The sequence below is a fragment of the Engystomops pustulosus genome, chromosome 2 (assembly GCF_040894005.1).
Source record: "Engystomops pustulosus chromosome 2, aEngPut4.maternal, whole genome shotgun sequence".
NCBI lineage: Eukaryota > Metazoa > Chordata > Amphibia > Anura > Leptodactylidae > Engystomops > Engystomops pustulosus.
Window position 1 is genome coordinate 179605363 of NC_092412.1, and position 23377 is coordinate 179628739.

Genomic DNA, 23377 nt, shown 5'->3' on the forward strand with positions numbered 1-23377 from the left:
GGAGGGGCTTTTGTCCCTCTTTCTCTTGTCCAAAAGTTGGGAGGTATGGCATTGCTGGTATGCTGTAGTTGCCATCCAGCCTTGTAGTCATATACTAACATATAACTTTCTATTCCCAGTTTCACCCTACCCTACAATAAAAGCTCAATTGGACACCACTCCAGAATCAATTAGTTGCTACGGGGTAGTTTAGCTACTTATGCCCCTCACACATAAGGAGGACAGAACAAAAACGTTAGCAATGTTTATTGCCTTTAACACTAACAGATCCCCTATTGTCATTCTTAGCTCCTTGACTGTGTGGAAATAAGACAAGAGAGTCTTATCTAGGTTGTGGTTACATACAGGAATCACAGTTAATATATACAGTAGTGTCCTTGTATACTCACAACTGCCATAATGTTTGTTTTATGGTAGAAAGTTTGTCACATAACATGAATAGCAGAATGCCGGAGTGGCTGGCAATTGCGACCTAGGGCACGCTGTTGTCACGGTGCTTGGTATGGGGACCAAAGGGCTGACCTACAGCCTGGAAGGTTTCCAGCAGGTGGTGTGTGCAAGACATAAGGAGGGAGAGGCTGATGTACTATTTCTCCCTGGGGCAACCCCTGAATTTCTGTAAGATAAGTCCCTGGGTAATAGATGGGATGCCCGTGGTGGTAGACAGCCGTATCCAGGGACCAGACTGAGGCAACGTTGTGCCAATCAACTTACAGTACTTTATTGAACAACAGGACGCAGGCAACGGGCCTAAACGGTGGTCGTGGAGAGTGGTCCGCAGGAATAATGCACCAGCCTGGTAGTAGATGCAGGAGGAGCTGTGTCCAAACTGTGGAAGCTGCAGCTCTGGGATAGAGTCTCCTGATTCAGTTCCTGGGATTGGTATCTGTGACAGCACTAAAGGTGTGCTGCACACACTCTCTCTCTCTCTCTCTCTCGCTCTCTGGAATCAGACCTGAGATCTAAGACCATGTGCTCCCACTGCACAGGGGTTTTATACCCCCCCCTGGTCAGGTGGTAACACCTCTCCAATCACACTCCAGCTTTACAAAAATTAAAACCTCCTGTACAAAAAAAAAGATTTTGCCATCTTCTGGTGCTAATAATTTTTCATACTTTGGTGTACGGAGCTCTGGGTCATTTTTTGCGACTTTTGATTTTGTTTTCAATGCTCATCCTTTATGAGTTCAGACAGGTGTCATTTGAAGAGTACTTTCAGCAACATTTCACACCAATATAACATCACATAGCACTTGCGGAATTCCTTACAATACTTGTTTGCGTGTACCTTGAATAAGAGACTATCATTTGGATACTGAAAACCTTAGCTAACAACTAAGCCAGATCAGGAAGACCTAGTGAAAATGAGTCTTCTTTGTTTGGCTCATTATAATGTAACAGGCACTCCAGACTTAGGGAGGACAGTGAGCCCTAAACTGAGCCCCACAACTGTTACCTGCCTCCTTGCCTCTGCATATCCTAGGTGATACAGAACAACTAGAAGACAGTCCCTCCTTGCGCCAAAGTGAGAATACGAAACTAGGCTCACAAACAAATAACTCATAAGATTAACAAGCATTCTGAGTCATAAAAAAAATAGCAGATGCAGCACAAAATCAAAGTCCAAAGGGAAAGCCACAAAATGCAAGCCAGGAAATTCAGAGATATAACAAGCGCAAAATACAAACATTACAGCCAGCAGAAAATGTAACCAGCGATTGCACTTGTTGTGAGCTGGATATATATGTTAAACAGGCGAGTCTCTGGCCCAGCTGAGTGGCGTAGGGCTCTGTCCACTATAGAAATTTAGTGTCCACTATAGCAAGATTGGGTGTGGTGCAATTCGTCTCAACCACAGACAGCAAAATAAAGTAAATTCCAGTTTACACTAGGAATGTTAAACAAATGTTAAACAAAAAAAAAAATGTTAAGGACATATTTGACCTTAAAGGAATTGTCCACTTTATAGCACATTCCAGCAAATAATTGATATTGTTTGGGGCCACTAAATAAAAATTATCCTCAGGGTCCTCCATTCATCTTTATGAAATACACCCCAGTAGCTTCCAAAGTGGCTTGTCTTTGGGATCGGTTGTTTCTGATGTGCCCCACTCAACTGCAATGTTGATCTGCAGAGGTAGAATGATGTTACCTTACATCTCATCATATGCAATGTATCCACATGGTGAAAGTTCACCCTATACATGCTGGACAGGTCATATGAATAGCAGAATGCCACATGCCCCGTGACCAGAAAACTTGTATCACTCCACATTGTGTCAAGACCTTCAACACTATTGTTATCACCAACATCACTGTTACTCCAGACTTACCCTTGAAGTTACAAACATGCCACTTTTTGTCATTTCAATTTTTGCTTTACAGACCCTCTCTGCAGCCTGTGTGTAATATTGCCTAAAATGTATCACTTGTCTGATGACATTTTGGGAAAGTGATCTAATATTTTTTTGGTTGAAATCTCTGTTTACGAACTGTGTATAGCACAGCCATAAAATTAACTAGTTGCCTAATGACGTTTTGGATTCCCTATCCAGATTTTTTAGGGGATTGAAATACTCATTCTGTGGCTTGTAACACGGCCACAAACTTAATCACTCATCTGATGAAAATTTGCACATGAGGGCTTTCAATCTACTATGTTACCGTTGTTCCCTTGGCTTGACATTTTCATATCTGTCTATGCGTGGCCTGGGGGTGTTGGTATTGTGTCACAATATTGTATTACAGTATTTTCATCTGAAATTACAGCCCTTAACCGTTCTAAACTAAGATAAATTTAAGATAAAGTTTGACACATCTGCGCATTTACAAGTTTAGGTTTTAATAGCTCTTTACTATAAGATAGAGGTAGTACAACATTATGCTACAATGTGCAGTTTTGGGTTGCAAAACCTGAGGCTCCATATATCTGCTTCTTTGCCTCACAAGCCTGGTCGGAATAAAGACAATAATTTCACAGCTAGATGATGAGAATGAGATATTCCACATTCACACTCACCCTGTCTGATGTTTGTTGTTAGTAGAGTAGCAAAGGAAACATTCCCTGTACTGCTAAGCGTTTGCGAGTAGTGAGAAGTAGTGGTCTCTGCAAAGAGGAGAGCATTTTATTGTATTAGTTTTATTATACTTTGTGCTAGGAAACTGCATAGAATACTGAATATAATAGGATACATAGGATACTGAATATAAAAAACAATAAAACACTTAGCTCTGCTATCTGACCTATAACACACATAGCGCCAGCTCTGATATGCCTCCCACCCCTTCTATAAATGCAAAAGAAAAAACAGAACAAAGGAGGACGGCGCCTCATGTGGTAACGTCAGCGTAACGGTGAATAAAGTAAGCAAGACTGCTTACCTGGTTACCACTTGGTAGTATGCAGAGTAATATCCAAGATTAGAGTTCTCAATGTCCACGTCGTACCTGCAGCTCCCAAAGCTCAAAAAAAACCCCGGTACAATCAAAAGGAAAGACCGGTGACAGTCAATGGCGAAAAGCACAACAAGATGCGCAAAAACAAGGGGCTTAAAAATGGGGCGCTAAACGGCCAAGTACGGTGGAGTGTCTACACCGGGGTGGCTAAATAATACATTGGGGCACATTTACTTACCCGGTCCAGTCGCGATCCAGCGGCGGGTTCTCCGACGCTGATTCGGGTTCTGCTGGGATTCACTAAGGTCCGTGCGCCGATATTCACCAGGTGTCGCTGCTGCGCCGAGGTCCGCTGGAGTTCACCTGCTTTTTTCTGGTGTATGTGAGTGCTTGATCTTGCGACACAAATGGCTTTTTAAATTCTGCATTTTTTCCGTATCCTTCGGATTGCGCCAAAAATCGATCGCGTGCGCCACAATTCCGTGAAATACAGCGCAAAGAGGAAATATTCTGGAAAAAACCCGACGGATTCGCGGCTGCGGACGCTTAGTAAATGTGCCCCATTGATTCTCCGAACACAAGTACATTGAAGAAATGGTCATTTATTAATAAATTAAATGATGACAGTTACAAGTATAGAACTAAAAACAACTAAAATAAATAAATACTTCAATGAATATATATACATTTATATACAAAAAAAATCAAGGAATAAACACATGCTGGAATAAACGAGTATGTTTTTATTCACATTGGAATCTCGGAGTGCTGCAGTTTTTTGTTACTATTACCTTTATATACATATACATTTAGTCCAAAAAGTGACGCATTTGGAAATACTCCCTTCTCCTGACTGAACTATGGACAAATGATAACTAGAGCGGCACTGGGATCTATATTGCCCAGTCTGTAATTAGACAGAGGAGTGGCTAAACCAGAAGCCTATCTTGATATACATATTGCTCATAAACAGATGGTTAATATAATAAAATCATAAATAAAATATATAAAATAAAATATAGAATTCAACTAACACAAGTTCCGGTAGTGTGGAAGCTCGTAAGCTGAGAACGCCGGCGGCTGGGCACTGGAGCGACAGAAACGTGCACGTCTGGAATGTGTGTAGAAAGTTTTTTTTTAACATTGCCATACTGCTCCCTTTTACATTGCTTGCATATTACTGAATTAGGGTACAATATTTATAACTCACTAATATTTCTTTTTACCCTCTTGATCTCTTCATCTTCATTCACTTTTACCAAGGAACTGTACTTACATTTATATACGTCTTGCAGGTTTCATTTCACAAGACTTTAAAATTTAAAATTTATTTTACGTGACTTTACTTCATTTTATGAATTACTGTGTATGCATCATGTGTTCCCTTCTATGTTCTGTATACTTATGATGACACCATTATACTGTTCTATGTTATTGTCTTATCATATACTAATATGTATTTTTTATGCATTATTCATTGCCAGTTTAATTTATTTATTCATCTTCTCAATTATTTACTTTTTATGTACTCATTCATTACCGTATTTTTCAGACTATAAGGCGCACCGGATTATAAGGCGCACAATCAATAAATGCCTGCTAAAACGTCTAGGTTCATATATAAGGCGCACCATATTATACGGCGCACCTGATTATAAGGATGAATGACCAGCAGGTGGCAGACCTGTGCACAGTTCAAGGCAGCTGTTGTCTGTCAGTACGGTTCATATATAAGGCGCACTGGACTATAAGGCGCACCTTTGATTTCCGAGAAAATCAAAGGATTTTTTGTGCGCCTTATAGTCCGAAAAATACAGTAATTTTACCTATTTATCTATATTTGTTTGTAGTACTTAACAGATAACATCTATCGTTTTACAGTTCATACATTTCGTTTCCAGCATATTCATTATCTGTATTGCTCTCACTCTTTTTAGGCGCTCTATATCCCGTTATGCCCCGATCCTTTACTTTTTGCACTGTGTGCACGTGCTCACCCATCGGCTCAGTGGCTGAGAGTGCCAATATACGCATGTGCAGTCCTCTGTGCCGGCGCCCCTTGCACATTGTCATGCTAACTGCCTTCTGCGCATGCGCCACATTTCAGGCGCACGCGTTTCTGTCGCTCCAGTGCACAGCCGCCAGCGTTCTCAGCACACGAGCTTCCATACTACTGGTACTCGTGTAAGTTGGATTCTATATTTTATTTGATATATTTTATTCATTATTGTACTATATTAACCACCTGTTTATGTGCAATATATTCCTTACTCTATCAAGATAGGCTGCTGCTGGTTTAGCCACCCCTCTGGCTAATTACAGGCTGGGCTGTTTAGATCCCAGTGCTGCTCTAGTTATTATTTGTCCATAGTTCAGTCAGAAGAAGGGAGTATTCCTGAAATGCGTAACTTTTTGGACTAAATGGGATTGTCTATATATATATATATATATATATATATATATATATATATATATATATTCATTGAAGTATTTATTTTTTTTTTATATTTTATATTATTTATTTTAGTTGTTTTTAGTTCTATACTTGTAACTATCATCATTTAATTTATTAATAAATGACCATTTCTTCTATGTACTGGTGTGCGGAGAATCAGTGTATTATTTAGCCACCCTGGTGTAGACACTACACTGTACTAGGCTGTTTAGCTCCCCATTTTTAAGCCCCTTGTGTTTTGCGCTTCTTGTTGCGTTTTTCGTCACCCCTTCTATAAAGACCTTATCTTGTCTGTAACTTGTAGCCTAAGTCTCTACACACTACTGCTTACTGGCAGGAAGTGCCTGTGTCTAAACTAGCCTTGTAATGCAGAGGGATGGGCAGGAGACAGAGAGCACTACAACCGTGTAGAAAAGAAAAGCTATTCATTAGAAGAATCCGACCATAGAAGATTTACGGTTAAATCCAGGGACAACCAAAATTGTTAAAGCTAGGACTGAGAGAGACAGGTTGGAATTATATCTGTGAAATGCTGTACTTTTGTTAATAACAGTGAATTAGAGAGTATATTACTTTGTTATTCTGAGAATATATAAGAATCTTGTCTTCGTGGGAATACCCCTTTAAATGTTCTGTCTGTGGCCTTAATTGTAGAAGCATTGTATGTCATGTCTCATCTGGTATACGTTAAAAGTACTGTGTTCTTTCAAAGGGACAGTTCACAACAATAGATCTTCTCATTTTAATGCATTTAAAAATTAATAAATCAAGAAACTTTGTATAGTTTTAAATTTTCTATTAAAATCATTATCAAAGTTGTGTAAAGTGTTTTTTGTTTATTTATGTAATATCTGCAAGATATGTCACACAAATGTGTGATAGATGTTGGTCCCATCTCCAGGACCCTACTAAATAGTCAAGTCTAAACGCCTGGTTATTGTATTCGCCCCTATAGGCTTCAATGGAAATTGCCAGCGCATGCACTCATAGGTTAGGTCTATGGGAATTCGCGAAAATAGCCATAGCATCCTTCTAATTCAGTTGTTAGGAGGACACATAGGGAGATATTTACAGTTTTCTGGCAAATTTTGCATGTTCTTTTCAGTGCAAACTGCTTGAACATTTAAGAAGTGTCTGCGCCACATTCGTGTCACTCATGAACGTTTGTGGCTGCACTATTCTTCATGCGACACAAATATCTGCACTGAAGGGGGCTTTCCGGTGCTCAGTCGGACAGTGCACCAGATTTACCATGCAAAGTATGACAAAAGTGTGTTGCACGCCCTATGGTAAAGATGCAACCAAAAAAAGTGGTGTACTCTGTCGGAACTGTACCTGAATTGTACCTGAATAGTGCAGTTTTCACAGAGTTTAGTAAATGTTCCCCATAAACTGTTAATTTGAACTCCTTTTTGCACATTATAAATTTAATTCACTATTAGTTTTTCAGTAAATCCTTACCTATAATGTGAACCTCCACTGATGATGTTTCTATATTCTTGCCATCTGTGATGAAACACCAATAGTATCCAGTATCTCCCAATTCTAACTGAGATATCTTAATAGTATATGTTCTGTCACTCATAGAAATTCTGCTCTGAAAACCTTCCTGGATAAATCCATCAGAGTCTATTAAACGCAAGCAGCCAGTCTCATTCCAATGGCACCAATATATCAGAGAAACAGAGAGAAAAGATTTGGGGATCTTGCATTGTGCCTCAAACAGTTCACCAGGAGATCGGATGAGTGGCTTTGAATTCCAGTGTCTGATTGTATCTGAAGCTGAAATGTATTTACAAGTAAAGTAGGTAAAATTGTAGAAAGTGTTATGTCAGTTAATTTATGGCATTATAAAAACAACAGAGGTCTTTTTGATGAAATATTAAGCACTTACGATTTATAGTATGGATGTGAATATCTGTCCAATTGGATCCATCTTCAAATTTTCCAGTACCACATCGGTAGAACCCAAAGTCATTTATTTTAATGTTATTGACCAGAACTTTGAAATCACTAGTGTTTGAAACCTCATGTATCAATACCCTTCCCCAGAAGTTTTTGTGCACATATCCAGAACTGTTAACTATCATGTCACAGGTTGGCCCACCCTTTTTGTTCATTTTGCACCAGTAATTCCATTTAGTAGTTGTATTCTTATGAACTGGGCAGTTAATGGTAATTGATCCTTTGAAATTTGCAATAATAATCACTGAAGAGTAGGGAATGTTTTTTCCTGTAAGAATTATATAAAAATGTGATCATTTCAACTTTCCACCATTCATGAAGTGTTAAAAAAATTCCAAACAATAAAAAGTTTACTAATAATTGTCAAACCAATGTTATCCTGCTGTGACCCGAGCATAAGTCAAAACATATTCCCTCAACGCAACTGACCACAGTTTGTACCTACATATACCTCACTATAGAGTTATAAATAATATGTTCTCTAAATATAAAATACTTAAATATTATTTACTTTATCTTCAAATTATTTGTTCTCTATATGGAGACTGACAATTAAGGCCGACTTGCAGGTGCTTGGAGAATTAAGCTATGGATTCTCCACAGGGGAATATGAGAAAACATCCAAATAAATTTTCCAGAATAGGATAAGGAAAACCACGCTCCCTTGACATCAAGCATGGCATGACAGTATTATGATGCAATATTAAAACCAAAACCAAGGAACAGATTCCCAACTGTAGACATGTACTGAAGAGACCCAACCAGGTCAAAACAGTGGTGTCTACGGTTGGGAATCTGTTGCTTCTGGAATAGAAATATCCCATCCTGGAAAACTTATTTGCATGTTTTACCAGAATCCCCTAGTGGAGCGTCCATGGCAATAAGTCTCCACGTGCCTACAAGGAGGCCTTAATTGGCAGTCTCCGTAAGGAGAACTCTTACTTCCGACCCTAATCTCACTCACCCAAAGCAGTTCCCTATGCTGTACTAAAGAGAAGGAACCAGGTTGAAACAATGCTGTCTACAGTTGTGAATCTGTTCCTTCTGGAATAGATATACTGATGGGTTTTTAATTATGTCATAAGGCTTCATGAAGGTTGTGCTTAATGTCAAGGAAGCTGCCTTAGAAGGTAGCTAAGAGATGAATGGTTTTCCTTATCCCATCTGCATTTGCATGTTCTTCAGTTTCATTAGAATTCATACAGTGTCCCAAATGAATTATATAATATTTACAGACAGTCCCTAACTTAAGAACACCTGATTTACATACAACCCCTAGTTACATACAGACTGCTTTGCCCACTGAGACCATTGGTGAAGCTTTATGGATGCTTGTAATTTACTGAACTTTAGCCCCAGGCTGCAATTGTCAACTGTAAGAGTTATTAAAGGTGTCTGCAATAAGTTTTGTTAATCCATATTCCAAAAATTATTTTTGCTCTCTAGAAAGGCATCCAGGCCCCTCTTGAACATGGGCATAGTATCAGTCTTTGCAACATCCTGCAGCAGGGAATTTCAAAGTCTTACTGCTTACGGGAAGAAATCCATGTCTATGATAAAGGTAGAACCACCTCTCCTCCAGACATAGTGGAAACCCCTTTGAGTTATAAAAAGTGCCCCATGAATTCATTATATTTTATATGGTGCCCCCAAATTAATTGTATGTACCGTATATGGCTGTCAGGGGCGGACTGGCCATTGTACTCACCGGGAATTCTCCCGGTGGGCCGGTCGGTTTCTGGCTGGACAGGGCCGATCTCCTCTGTCTGGGGCTAGTCTCCTCTCCCCCTCCTCGGACTTCCTACAACTTTAATCAATAGTACCCACATCCTATAACTGATGCAGGTACTAGTAACACGCAGAGGCAGTGAAGCGCCGCTGCCTGTGAGCTGAGGGTCCGGAGCGCACAGGTAAGGTGTACAGCGCGCAGGCCGGCACCGCTCAGCCCACACTGTATCTTACTGGAGCTGCTCCGTGCAGCAGTGATGTCACGGAAGGGGGCGGAGCCTCCGGGAAAGGGGCGTGACTTTATACACAGTCTCCTCACAGTGCAGGAAGTGGAGCTGTAATGGCTGCCTGCAAGAAGAACTGGTAGGGGGACTGTGTGCAAACATGTGTATGGAGGTGAGGGGGCTTCACAGGAGGAGATAGGATGGCTGTAGTAAGGTCAGGGAACACATGTATCTTACATGGGACTGCATGTCTGGCAGGGGCAGAGGTGGCATGAGGTGTATCTTATATGGGACTGCATGTCTGGCAGGGGCTGAGGTGGCATGAGGTGTGTGTTATGTGGGGCTGCATGTCTGGCGGGTGCTGAGGTGGCATGAGGTATATGTTATGTGGGGCTGCATGTCTGGCGGGTGCTCAGGTGGCATGAGGTGTGTGTTATGTGGGGCTGCATGTCTGGCGGGTGCTCAGGTGTCATGAGGTGTGTGTTACGTGGGGCTGCATGTCTGGCAGGGGCCGAGGTGGCATGAGATGTGTGTTACGTGGGGCTGCATGTCTGGCGGGTGCTGAGGTGGCATGAGGTGTGTGTTAAGTGGGGCTGCATGTCTGGCGGGTGCTGAGGTGGCATGAGGTGTGTGTTACGTGAGGCTGCATGTCTGGCGGGTGCTGAGGTGGCATGAGGTGTGTGTTACGTGGGGCTGCATGTCTGGCGGGTGATGAGGTGGCATGAGGTGTGTGTTACGTGGGGGCTGCATGTCTGGCAGGGGCCGAGGTGGCATGAGGTGTGTGTTACGTGGGGCTGCATGTCTGGCGGGTGCTCAGGTGGCATGAGGTGTGTGTTACGTGGGGCTGCATGTCTGGCGGGTGCTGAGGTGGCATGAGGTGTGTGTTACATGGGGCTGCATGTCTAGCGGGTGCTGAGGTGGCATGAGGTGTGTGTTACGTGGGGCTGCATGTCTGGCGGATGCTCAGGTGGCATGAGGTGTGTGTTACGTGGGGCTGCATGTCTGGCGGGTGCTGAGGTGGCATGAGGTGTGTGTTACGTGGGGCTGCATGTCTGGCGGGTGCTCAGGTGGCATGAGGTGTGTGTTACGTGGGGCTGCATGTCTGGTGGGTGCTGAGGTGGCATGAGGTGTGTGTTACGTGGGGCTGCATGTCTGGCGGGTGCTCAGGTGGCATAAGGTGTGTGTTACGTGGGGCTGCATGTCTGGCGGGTGCTGAGGTGGCATGAGGTATATGTTATGTGGGGCTGCATGTCTGGCGGGTGCTGAGGTGGCATGAGGTATATGTTATGTAGGGCTGCATGTCTGGCGGGTGCTCAGGTGGCATGAGGTGTGTGTTATGTGGGGCTGCATGTCTGGCGGGTGCTCAGGTGGCATGAGGTGTGTGTTATGTGGGGCTGCATGTCTGGCCGGTGCTGAGGTGGCATGAGGTGTGTGTTACGTAGGGGCTGCATGTCTGGCAGGGGCCGAGGTGGCATGAGGTGTGTGTTACGTGGGGCTGCATGTCTGGCGGGTGCTCAGGTGGCATGAGGTGTGTGTTACGTGGGGCTGCATGTCTGGCGGGTGCTGAGGTGGCATGAGGTGTGTGTTACGTGGGGCTGCATGTCTGGCGGGTGCTGAGGTGGCATGAGGTGTGTGTTACGTGGGGCTGCATGTCTGGCGGGTGCTGAGGTGGCATGAGGTGTGTGTTACGTGGGGGCTGCATGTCTGGCAGGGGCCGAGGTGGCATGAGGTGTGTGTTATGTGGGGCTGCATGTCTGGCGGGTGCTCAGGTGGCATGAGGTGTGTGTTACGTGGGGCTGCATGTCTGGCGGGTGCTGAGGTGGCATGAGGTGTGTGTTACGTGGGGCTGCATGTCTGGCGGGTGCTCAGGTGGCATGAGGTGTGTGTTACGTGGGGCTGCATGTCTGTCGGGTGCTGAGGTGGCATGAGGTATGTGTTACGTAGGGTTTGCATGTCTGGCAGGGGCCGAGGTGGCATGAGGTGTGTGTTACGTGGGGCTGCATGTCTGGCGGGTGCTCAGGTGGCATGAGGTGTGTGTTACGTGGGGCTGCACGTCTGGCGGGTGCTCAGGTGGCATGAGGTGTGTGTTACGTGGGGCTGCATGTCTGGCGGGTGCTCAGGTGGCATGAGGTGTGTGTTACGTGGGGCTGCATGTCTGGCGGGTGCTGAGGTGGCATGAGGTGTGTGTTACGTGGGGCTGCATGTCTGGCGGGTGATGAGGTGGCATGAGGTGTGTGTTACGTGGGGCTACATGTCTGGCGGGTGCTCAGGTGGCATGAGGTGTGTGTTACGTGGGGCTGCATGTCTGGCGGGTGCACAGGTGGCAAAAAATGACAAAGATGCAAATTCAATTAATAAAATAATGAAAAAAACGCCCCCCCCCCCACACACAGACACACAAAAAAAAAAATGAAATAAAATTTCTTTAAAAAAAAAAAAAAGCTTTTTACAAAGCAAGCATCATGGATGTGCAGTATCAGCTGCAGTCTGGCCACTGGGGTTCGGCGGCGTCGGCTGCAGTCTTGGTGTTTGGTGTCAGTGGTGTTAGCCACAGTTTGGTGGTGGGAGGTTTTGGTGGCTGCAGCCACAGTTTGGTGGTGGGAGGTTTCGATGGCTGCAGTCGCAGTGTGGTTGGGGGGGTTGGTGGCGTCAGCTCCAGTCTGGGCAATGCATAATGTAACATCACTACAACTGCCTCAATTTAAACACAGACACATGATTATATTAATAGCGTCTATCAACATTCTATACCGCCATGAGTTATATATATATGTATTACTGAAAATTTCATACTCCTCCCCGGCCAAATATACTCCTCAAAAGTAGTAAGAGGAGTAATATTACCCTTCTAGAAATATCTTAGTGCGACCTCTGGGTGTACGGGACTGTGTAAAGATGAGAATAACCGTTATTATATTTTGATAGAAAGGACATTTTGCGGGGACACCTTACATGTTTATGATTTTTACTGTTTATTTTTAGATCAGTTCTTGGGAAAGTGGGTGATTTAAATATTTAGCTTTTTTATAATTTTTTTTTTTAACTTTTTCATACCCCTGGATTGGTCCTACCATATACTGCAATGCGACAGTACAGCAGTATATGTGGAATTAACACATGATCTATTACAATGTACCATTGGCACATTGTAACAGGTCTTGGAAATATAACAGACTATACTTATGTATTCACAGTATATATTTGTAGTTATTCTAATGTAGTGGGGAGCTGTATGTTTTATAGTAAATTATAAGTGGCAATGTAAATATTATTCTTTTAGTACACACATAATTTATCCTAGGGCACAGTGTGGTCAGTTGTGGTATGATATATGTGTGGGGGCACAGTGTGGTCAGTTGTGGTGTGAGGGGTATATATGATATATGTGGGGCACAGTGTGGTCAGTTGTGGTGTGAGGGGTATATATGATATATGTGGGGGCAGAGTGTGGTCAGTTGTGGTGTGAGGGGTATATATGATATATGTGGGGACACAGTGTGTACAGTTGTGGTGTGAGGGGTATATATGATATATGTGGGGACACAGTGTGTACAGTTGTGGTGTGAGGGGTATATATGATGTATGTGGGGGCACAGTGTGGTCAGTTGTGGTGTGAGGGGTATATATGATATATGTGGGGGCACAGTGTGTACAGTTGTGGTGTGAGGGGTATATATGATGTATGTGGGGCAGAGTGTGGTCAGTTGTGGTGTGAGGGGTGTATATGATATATGTGGGAGCACAGTGTGTACAGTTGTGGTGTGAGGGGTATATATCATATATGTGGGGGCACAGTGTGGTCAGTTGTGGTGTGAGGGGTATATAATATATGTGGGGACACAGTGTGTACAGTTGTGGTGTGAGGGTTATATATGATATATGTGGGGACACAGTGTGTACAGTTGTGGTGTGAGGGGTATATAATATATGTGGGGACACAGTGTGTACAGTTGTGGTGTGAGGGGTATATAATATATGTGGGGACACAGTGTGTACAGTTGTGGTGTGAGGGGTATATATGATATATGTGGGGGGTACAGTGTGGTCAGTTGTGGTGTGAGGATTATATATGATATATGTGGGGGCACAGTGTGTACAGTTGTGGTGTGAGGGGTATATATGATATATGTGGGGACACAGTGTGTACAGTTGTGGTGTGAGGGGTATATATGATATATGTGGGGGGTACAGTGTGGTCAGTTGTGGTGTGAGGATTATATATGATATATGTGGGGGCACAGTGTGTACAGTTGTGGTGTGAGGGGTATATATGATATATGTGGGGACACAGTGTGTACAGTTGTGGTGTGAGGGGTATATATGATTTATGTGGGGGCACAGTGTGGTCAGTTGTGGTGTGAGAGGTATATATTATATTACTTAGGAGCACAGTGTTATTCAGGTGACACTATAGTGTAAGTGACTGTAGTGTCTTTAGGCTCACAGAGGAGCTGCAAGGAAGCAACTAAAGGTGAGCGTGAATTCTTTATCGACAAGTGAAGGCCTGGACAATCAGTGCACTTTTATACCTGATGGAGATGATCATCACCTGTGAGTAGCTAAATGTCACTTCTGACAATCCTGTACAAAGTGTGACACTTTCTGCTTTACACGAGGAAACAGAAGTCCTGTGGAAGGAAATATATGGAGGCCTGGCGCAGCATTCCTGCATATAATATGCTGCCATGGGGTGCAGCAGCCATGTGGATGAATTACACAGGTCTGCTGCACCCCATAGGTCCATATTTTACGATGGCCTGCTTCAGCCTGACCACCTTTGTTTTCTTACACAGGACTGCTGCCATCCCCTCTATGTAAAGTGCTCATGTACATAGGAGGCATTTTTTTTGCAATTATATTCCTGTACATAGGGGGCAGTATTATAGTAGTTCTATTCTTGTACATACGGGGAAGTATTATAGTAGTTCTATTCTTGTACATAGGGGGCAGTATTATAGTAGTTCTATTCTTGTACATAGGGGGCAGTATTATAGTAGTTATATTCCTGTACATAGGGGGTAGTATTATAGTAGTTATATTCCTGTACATAGGGGGCAGTATTATAGTAGTTATATTCCTGTACATAGGGGGCAGTATTATAGTAGCTATATCCCTGTACATAGGGGGCAGTATTATAGTAGTTATATTCTTATACATAGGGGGCAGTATTATAGTAGTTATATTCTTGTACATAGGGGGCAGTATAATAGTAGTTATATTCTTGTACATAGGGGGCAGTATTATAGTAGTTATATTCCTGTACATAGGGGGCAGTATTATAGTAGTTATATTCTTATACATAGTGTGTGTTACGTGGGGCTGCATGTCTGGCGGGTGCACAGGTGGCAAAAAATGACAAAGATGCAAATTCAATTAATAAAATAATGAAAAAAACGCCCCCCCCCCCCCCCCCCACACACACACAAAAAAAAAAAAATGAAATAAAATTTCTTTAAAAAAAAAAAAAAAGCTTTTTACAAAGCAAGCATCATGGATGTGCAGTATCAGCTGCAGTCTGGCCACTGGGGTTCGGCGGCATCGGCTGCAGTCTTGGTGTTTGGTGTCAGTGGTGTTAGCCACAGTTTGGTGGTGGGAGGTTTTGGTGGCTGCAGCCACAGTTTGGTGGTGGGAGGTTTCGATGGCTGCAGTCGCAGTGTGGTTGGGGCAGAGTGTGGTCAGTTGTGGTGTGAGGGGTATATATGATATATGTGGGGGCACAGTGTGGTCAGTTGTGGTGTGAGGGGTATATATGATATATGTGGGGGCACAGTGTGTACAGTTGTGGTGTGAGGGGTATATATGATGTATGTGGGGAAGAGTGTGGTCAGTTGTGGTGTGAGGGGTGTATATGATATATGTGGGAGCACAGTGTGTACAGTTGTGGTGTGAGGGGTATATATCATATATGTGGGGGCACAGTGTGGTCAGTTGTGGTGTGAGGGGTATATAATATATGTGGGGACACAGTGTGTACAGTTGTGGTGTGAGGGTTATATATGATATATGTGGGGACACAGTGGGTACAGTTGTGGTGTGAGGGGTATATATGATATATGTGGGGGGTACAGTGTGGTCAGTTGTGGTGTGAGGATTATATATGATATATGTGGGGGCACAGTGTGTACAGTTGTGGTGTGAGGGGTATATATGATATATGTGGGGACACAGTGTGTACAGTTGTGGTGTGAGGGGTATATATGATTTATGTGGGGGCACAGTGTGGTCAGTTGTGGTGTGAGGGGTATATATTATATTACTTAGGAGCACAGTGTTATTCAGGTGACACTATAGTGTAAGTGACTGTAGTGTCTTTAGGCTCACAGAGGAGCTGCAAGGAAGCAACTAAACGTGAGCGTGAATTCTTTATCGACAAGTGAAGGCCTGGACAATCAGTGCACTTTTATACCTGATGGAGATGATCATCACCTGTGAGTAGCTAAATGTCACTTCTGACAATCCTGTACAAAGTGTGACACTTTCTGCTTTACACGAGGAAACAGAAGTCCTGTGGAAGGAAATATATGGAGGCCTGGCGCAGCATTCCTGCATATAATATGCTGCCATGGGGTGCAGCAGCCATGTGGATGAATTACACAGGTCTGCTGCACCCCATAGGTCCATATTTTACGATGGCCTGCTGCAGCCTGACCACCTTTGTTTTCTTACACAGGACTGCTGCCATCCCCTCTATGTAAAGTGCTCATGTACATAGGAGGCAGTTTTTTGCAATTATATTCCTGTACATAGGGGGCAGTATTATAGTAGTTCTATTCCTGTACATAGGGGGCAGTATTATAGTAGTTCTATTCTTGTACATACGGGGCAGTATTATAGTAGTTCTATTCTTGTACATAGGGGGCAGTATTATAGTAGTTATATTCTTGTACATAGGGGGCAGTATTATAGTAGTTATATTCCTGTACATAGGGGGTAGTATTATAGTAGTTATATTCCTGTACATAGGGGGCAGTATTATAGTAGCTATATTCCTGTACATAGGGGGCAGTATTATAGTAGTTATATTCCTGTACTTAGGGGGCAGTATTATCGTAGCTATATCCCTGTACATAGGGGGCAGTATTATAGTAGTTATATTCTTATACATAGGGGGCAGTATTATAGTAGTTATATTCTTGTACATAGGGGGCAGTATAATAGTAGTTATATTCTTGTACATAGGGGGCAGGATTATAGTAGTTATATTCCTGTACATAGGGAGCAGTATTATAGTAGTTATATTCTTATACATAGGGGACAGTATTATAGTAGTTATATTCTTGTACATAGGGGGCAGTATTATAGTAGTTATATTCTTGTACATAGGGGGCAGTATTATAGTAGTTATATTCTTGTACATAGGGGGCAGTATTATAGTAGTTATATTCTTGTACATAGGGGGCTGTATTATAGTAGTTATATTCTTGTACATAGGGGGCAGAATTATAGTAGTTCTATTCTTTTACATAGGGGGCAGAATTATAGTAGTTCTATTCTTGTACATAGGGGCAGTATTATAGTAGTTCTATTCCTTTACATAGTGGGCAGTATTATAGTACGGTAGTTCTATTTTTGTACATAGGGGGCAGTATTATAGTAGTTCTATTCTTGTACATAGGGGGCAGTATTATAGTAGTTATATTCTTGTACATAGGGGGCAGTATTATAGTAGTTATATTCTTGTAGCTAGGGGGCAGTATTATAGTAGTTATATTCTTGTACATAGGGGGCAGTGTTATAGTAGTTATATTCCTGTACATGGGGGGCAGTATTATAGTAGTTATATTCCTGTACATAGTGGGCAGTATTATAGTAGTTATATTCTTGTACATAGGGGGCAGTATTATAGTAGTTATATTCTTGTAGCTAGGGGGCAGTATTATAGTAGTTATATTCTTGTACATAGGGGGCAGTGTTATAGTAGTTATATCCCTGTACATGGGGGGCAGTATTATAGTAGTTCTATTCCTGTACATAGTGGGCAGTATTATAGTACGGTAGTTCTATTTTTGTACATAGGGGGCAGGATTATAGTAGTTCTATTCCTGTACATAGTGGGCAGTATTATAGTACGGTAGTTCTATTTTTGTACATAGGGGGCAGGATTATAGATAGTTAGCTTGTATATGGGAAAACGTATTTTAGTAGTTTTATTTTGTATAAAGAAGGCAGGATTAAATGTGTTATTCTATATATACCAACAATTTGTTGGTTATGACCCCACCCATATTGTCTGACCACACCCACTCCAAATATATCTCCAAATTTATTACATATATATATATATATATTTATAATTTAATAAAATTAAATTGGTGGAAGCTGTCCATAATATCTAATTAGGGGAAACTAAAACTCAGATAATAAATATAATATTTATATTCATAAAAATTTAGGGAGTTTATATATAATACAAATAATTTCAGGTATGGTCTACCGGTGCCCAGAACAGCCATGTTTGGAAAAGTCCTATCCCTATTGCACTAATCATGCTTTTATGCAAGTGGCCTGTTTGAGCCACATTGAGTTCTATGCAAGATATTGGCAGGAGCTTCCTGCAGTACAGGGGGTCCTTGCGAATGCAATATAAATGACGACTGGTGCCTGCCACCTGTGCTACAACTACATCCGCCATGACACCTTTAGCTGTTGCTGTACAACAGCTACAAAATAAACAGCATAACTGGATTCAGCATTCCTAAATGAATATTACAGTAATGCCACACACCTGAAAGTTATGTTTTAAAAGATCAATCTTTAAACTAACATTGTTCAATAACACATCAAGCCCTATTCACACAGCAGCATTCTAATCAGTAGTCTACTTCAGTATTTGTAAGCCAAAACTAGGAATGGACCTTAAAAATTAATCCCAGTCCAACTCTGCATGAATGGGCTAGATCATCCACGTGGAGAACATTTGCAAATATCTCTTCACTGTAACTCATGCAAGAACTCCGAACAAAGCATGAAAAAGCAAAACATAGGGGGTCATTTACTAAGGGCCCGAATCGCTCTTTTTCGTCGGGTTTCCCGAATATTTCCAATTTGCGCCGTCTTTCCCTGAATTGCCCAGGGTTTTTGGCGCACCCAATCGGATTGAGGCACATTGGCGCCGGCATGCAAGCGGGGGGGCTTGGCCGTCGGAAAACCGGACAGATTCGGAAAAAACGCTGTATTTTTTTTTTTAAAAATGTGTCGCTTGACACACGTTTACCTGCACCCAGGATAGGATTGTGAACTCCGGCCAACTCCAGCGTACTTCAGCGCAGCAGTGACACCTGGTGGACATCGGGCGCACTACCTTAGTGAATCGCCGGAAGACCCGAATCCTCGACTGAGAACGCGGTGCTGGATCGCGACAGGACCGGGTAAGTAAATGTGTCCCATAGTTATTTATGGAATTGGTACCCAACAATTTCTGGGTCCAGCAGAATCCAATGTAAATCACTTAAGGTTAGCCATGGGTGGTGTATCTGCAGCTAACCTACAGCCATGATTTTAGGCGGTTCCCACTAAGTTCCTAAGTCCTGCAGAATGGCTTGCTGTATTTTGGCAATATGTATATAATGCTGAGTTAAGGTATATTTCTGAGCTAAAATACTTTTCAGTGTTTTTAGAAACATGTACTGTAGGTAAACAGCTAAACAGTTTCTAAATGACAATTGAAACTGACTTACCTTCAGATATGGTTAAATTAACCTTATAATAATTGAGATTATTATTATTTCCGATACCACATCGGTATATTCCATTTTCCCATTGTTGAAGATTTGTCATATTTATCTGGAAATAATTTCTATCGATTACCAGATTGGTCCGGTTGATGTAATTTTGTGCAATATAGTTATTAGTTGATATAATTGTTATACAATTCTGTCGGGTCATTTTGCACCAAAACTTTCTCCCGTGGATATTAGCAGATATGGGATCAAAGTAGCATGGTATGATTACAGAACCTCCAATTGCTCCTGTTACTTCACTTGGGCCCAAAAGATAGCCTGATACAGCTGTATAATAGAATCATGTTAGTATTTTATAACACAGGTTTTTCTCACTAACAAAGTAGAATAAAAATACAGTCATATGGAGTTATTTATCATTGGTTTTGCTAGGTGTTTCTGGTATGAAAACGTCACCAAGGGCAATTCTTGTCCCCAGAACTTAGAAGCACTAAGTGACAGATTTAAAAAGTCACATAAATCGTCAAACAACCACTCTAGACCCCTCCTGGCCTATGTGAAATACATGAACATTGCAACTTTATATGCAACCTTTTGACAAAAAGCTAGAACACTGCAGACAGATTTATTATAGGGCCAAAGCCACTTTAATAAATCTGAAAGGCAGCAGAGCACACAAAACTGTCCAAAGAAACTGTCCTAATGATAAATAATCTCCATAGTTTGTATATGCTTTTTTAAAGTATGATATTTACACAGGATCAAAACATTTACACATTGATTAGTGTGTGGCGCAAGGCCTATTTTCTGGTACCTGGCTTTAGTGGTGTTTTGACATTGTCGTGCAGTGTAAGAAGTGGTTTAGAGTCACACAATTGAATAACCAGAACTCACCAGCAAAAGAGTGTGTTGGAAAACAGGTTTTTGTGGCACTGACACATAATAAATATGTTGCATGAGGCGCAGCTTTAAAAAGGAGGATTGGGCTTTTAATCTATCAATGACATCAGTGCAAAATATAAGCTTCCGCCCTCCGAAGTCTTTAGGTTCAATCAACTGTCACATTTAGTAGATTCTATACCTCGATGTACATCCTCCTGTGCAGTTTTTGAAAATATTTGTTTAAATGATCCATTTGGTAGGTGGACGATCTGCCTCTTATATTCTATCTTCAATGTTCCTCCCCCGATCGTCAAGTCACGCTTTATGGAACATCGGGATGCTGTTCTGGGCTGTTGAGATCGAGACACTGCTACACCACCCTAGCTAAAGGTAGCCAACAGGTTTTTCAGACAAAGACCTACCTCACATTGTAACATAGGGCCTACATGGTACCTACCTGTTTTGCTGATATGTATGCTATATGGGCTGTAGTGCCCTGGGCAATATGCCCATATCTGGTGGCAATGCCCTATTGTTGCCTCTCTCTGCAACAATGTCAAAGCCCTTCTTCAAACCCTACTAGGTAATGCTACTCCATTGACCCCAGCGGTTCTCTTAGTGGGAGATAAGCCAGCAAAGGTCATAAACAAAACCCATCTACTAACTCAATTCATAGCCCTAGCTACAAGAATACACATAGTGGCGAAATGGAAATCACTTGTTCTGTCTTTTACAACAGTTTAAAATTAACCTACTGATGTTGTTTGAAAATTGAGGCGAGTAGGACTGACACCTTCCATCTGTTCGAAAGAATATGGAACTTGTCTGTGTCCTCAACCACTGCAGACTTCTTCACTTACTATATTTACACCAATCTTGTGTCAAAGCTTTTTTCTCTCTCTCCCCTTCCCCCTTTGTGCCCCTTCCCCATTATACTTTATTGCTCAATTAATACAGTAAGCTGCAAACTTTATGCCACCATTATTACCAAAATCAGATACAAAGGGTTTGACATAAATGCATGATAAATTTAGATTCCACTTCCATTTTAGAACTATTATTAAGATCTATTAGCAATGAATGATATTAGTAATGTGTTTGCATAACGCAGCTATGAAACAGGAGTTGGGGGACCCAGATTCTCAAGGGAGGTGGTAGTCCCACTGAGATATCAATGCTACAACATTTGGATATGCCATAAATGTCTCAGATGAGTATACTGATATAATTGTTGTTCGATTTTACACTGCCCTTCCACTTCCCGATTGTGAGGTCTGCTTGACCATATTGGAGGTGGTCACCATTGCTTTCTGCAATCCAAGGCATATACAGTACATATTTGTGTACATAACAGTATAACATGTAACAGGATGATATTTCAGTATATAGTATTTGGAGAATATAAAGTATATGATATAATTATTAAAGTAAATATTGAAATTGATGCTTATACAATACTTGCCTTGCAAAAGTAAAGAAAACATGGTTAGTGTTGTTTCTATAGACATGGCTTCTATATGTGATGGATCAGGTTGATGAAATGGAGTATTGATGTCAGACGTTTAATAACTGTTCAAGAAGTAAAACAACAGCACAGGAAAGTCTGAGTTTTTTCACAGGTTTATATGCTAAGATGAAAATATACCTGCAAAAGAGAAGACAGTAGAAAGTATATTTGAAGTAAATGTTTAGAATATGTACTTCTATCCTCAGTACTGTAGATTTGTATCTTGTTAGCCATCAAATATAAAGCTCACCACCAAAGTTATTCAGTTATCCTCAAAAAGATATTGTCTGATTTCTTCACTCTTCTTTTACTTCTATACCCATACATTTGAGTGTAGTCTCTGTCTGCCCTTTACTCTCTTCTCCTTTCTTTCCAAATGGTCTTTTTTGACTCAACAATAATTTTTTTTGCGTTTATACTGTAACTAAAAAAAATGCCATAAAGGACTGTTATTCTTGACAATATTGCACTAGCCAACATTTAATTGAAACATTTAAACTCCAAAAATGCCTCCCAAAAAACAAGAAAGGTTCCCTTTTGTGACCTGCTTTGTGGAGATGTACCAGGAAAAAGCTATTCTTGAGTATGATAGGAGGAAATTTGATCCCAGATTAAAAAACACTGTTGTATTATTTGATGAAACTTAGTTTTCCCAATGACACACTCAATAACTGAAGACACGCCTCTTTTTGCGCATCAGTTACAAGGTGTCTAAAAACTCTCTGAAACAATTCCAAGAGTGGATTTGCCATTGCCATTTCCCTAAATGCGACAAATGGTTATGCAAGGTGAAAGTCGTAATTGGATTCATGTTACAGGGCTGGTGGAAGCTGCAGTAGGCTGAGGAACAAGTGTGTTTGAGACTTGAGTTATCCTAGGTGTTTACTACAATAACTACAATTCTGCTTACAGTGTCTTATGTGTTTACTACAATTCTGCTTACAGTGCTGATGAAGTTTAAGAAATAGCAATAATTTAAAGGGGAACTCTTTAACCCATTAGCGCATCATTATGTAAATGTATGTCAAGGTGTATCAAGAGTTCTCTCCATTCAGAGCAGGGGGTGGCTATATAATACAGATGCCGTGATTGGTCCTGGCAAAAAGTTGGCTAGCTAAACCCAAAAGCTAAAGTTTACATTTTGCAAGTTCTTCCATATTGGTGCATGACAGAATTGGTGCCCAAATGGATGATATGTCAACCTGGATCCTCTTAGAGGCTCCAATGGCCATTATTTGAAATTATGGTGTAATGCTGTGGTTTGGAAAAAGACAATAAGATGGAATCAGAAGGGACAGAAATGGACAGTGAGCTCTAAAGCTAGACCCAACCAGTTGTCCATACTTACTTGCCTATCTGACCCAAGAAGATGGGTGACAACTGGTTGACTTTCCTTTCCAGCGTTAAAGTGAAAATACAGAGACAAAAAAGGACAAACAGAAATAGAGGAATAGTTGTGCAAATATTGGTCAAAACCAAGAAGGCATTGCAGTAAAGAATCAAGAGACAGACAGTTGTACAGAAGACAAGCAAATACGGT

General features: G+C 41.6%; 1 protein-coding gene and 1 long non-coding RNA gene across 2 annotated transcripts in view; one reads left to right on the forward strand and one right to left on the reverse strand.

The window, feature by feature from the left end:
- The window catches only part of LOC140118956 (polymeric immunoglobulin receptor-like), a 44473-nt gene extending 36397 nt beyond the window's left edge, over positions 1 to 8076 (reverse strand). Inside the window, exons 1-3 of the mRNA XM_072137441.1 lie at positions 7746 to 8076; positions 7313 to 7633; positions 3020 to 3106 (exon numbers count right to left, since the gene is read on the reverse strand). Of these exons, the coding sequence (XP_071993542.1) occupies positions 3020 to 3106; positions 7313 to 7633; positions 7746 to 7971 (634 nt within the window). The 5' untranslated portion in view covers positions 7972 to 8076. The remainder of the gene's footprint in view (positions 1 to 3019; positions 3107 to 7312; positions 7634 to 7745) is intronic.
- The window catches only part of LOC140118957 (uncharacterized), a 109010-nt gene that overhangs the window by 70222 nt on the left and 15411 nt on the right, over positions 1 to 23377 (forward strand). The window lies entirely within an intron of this gene.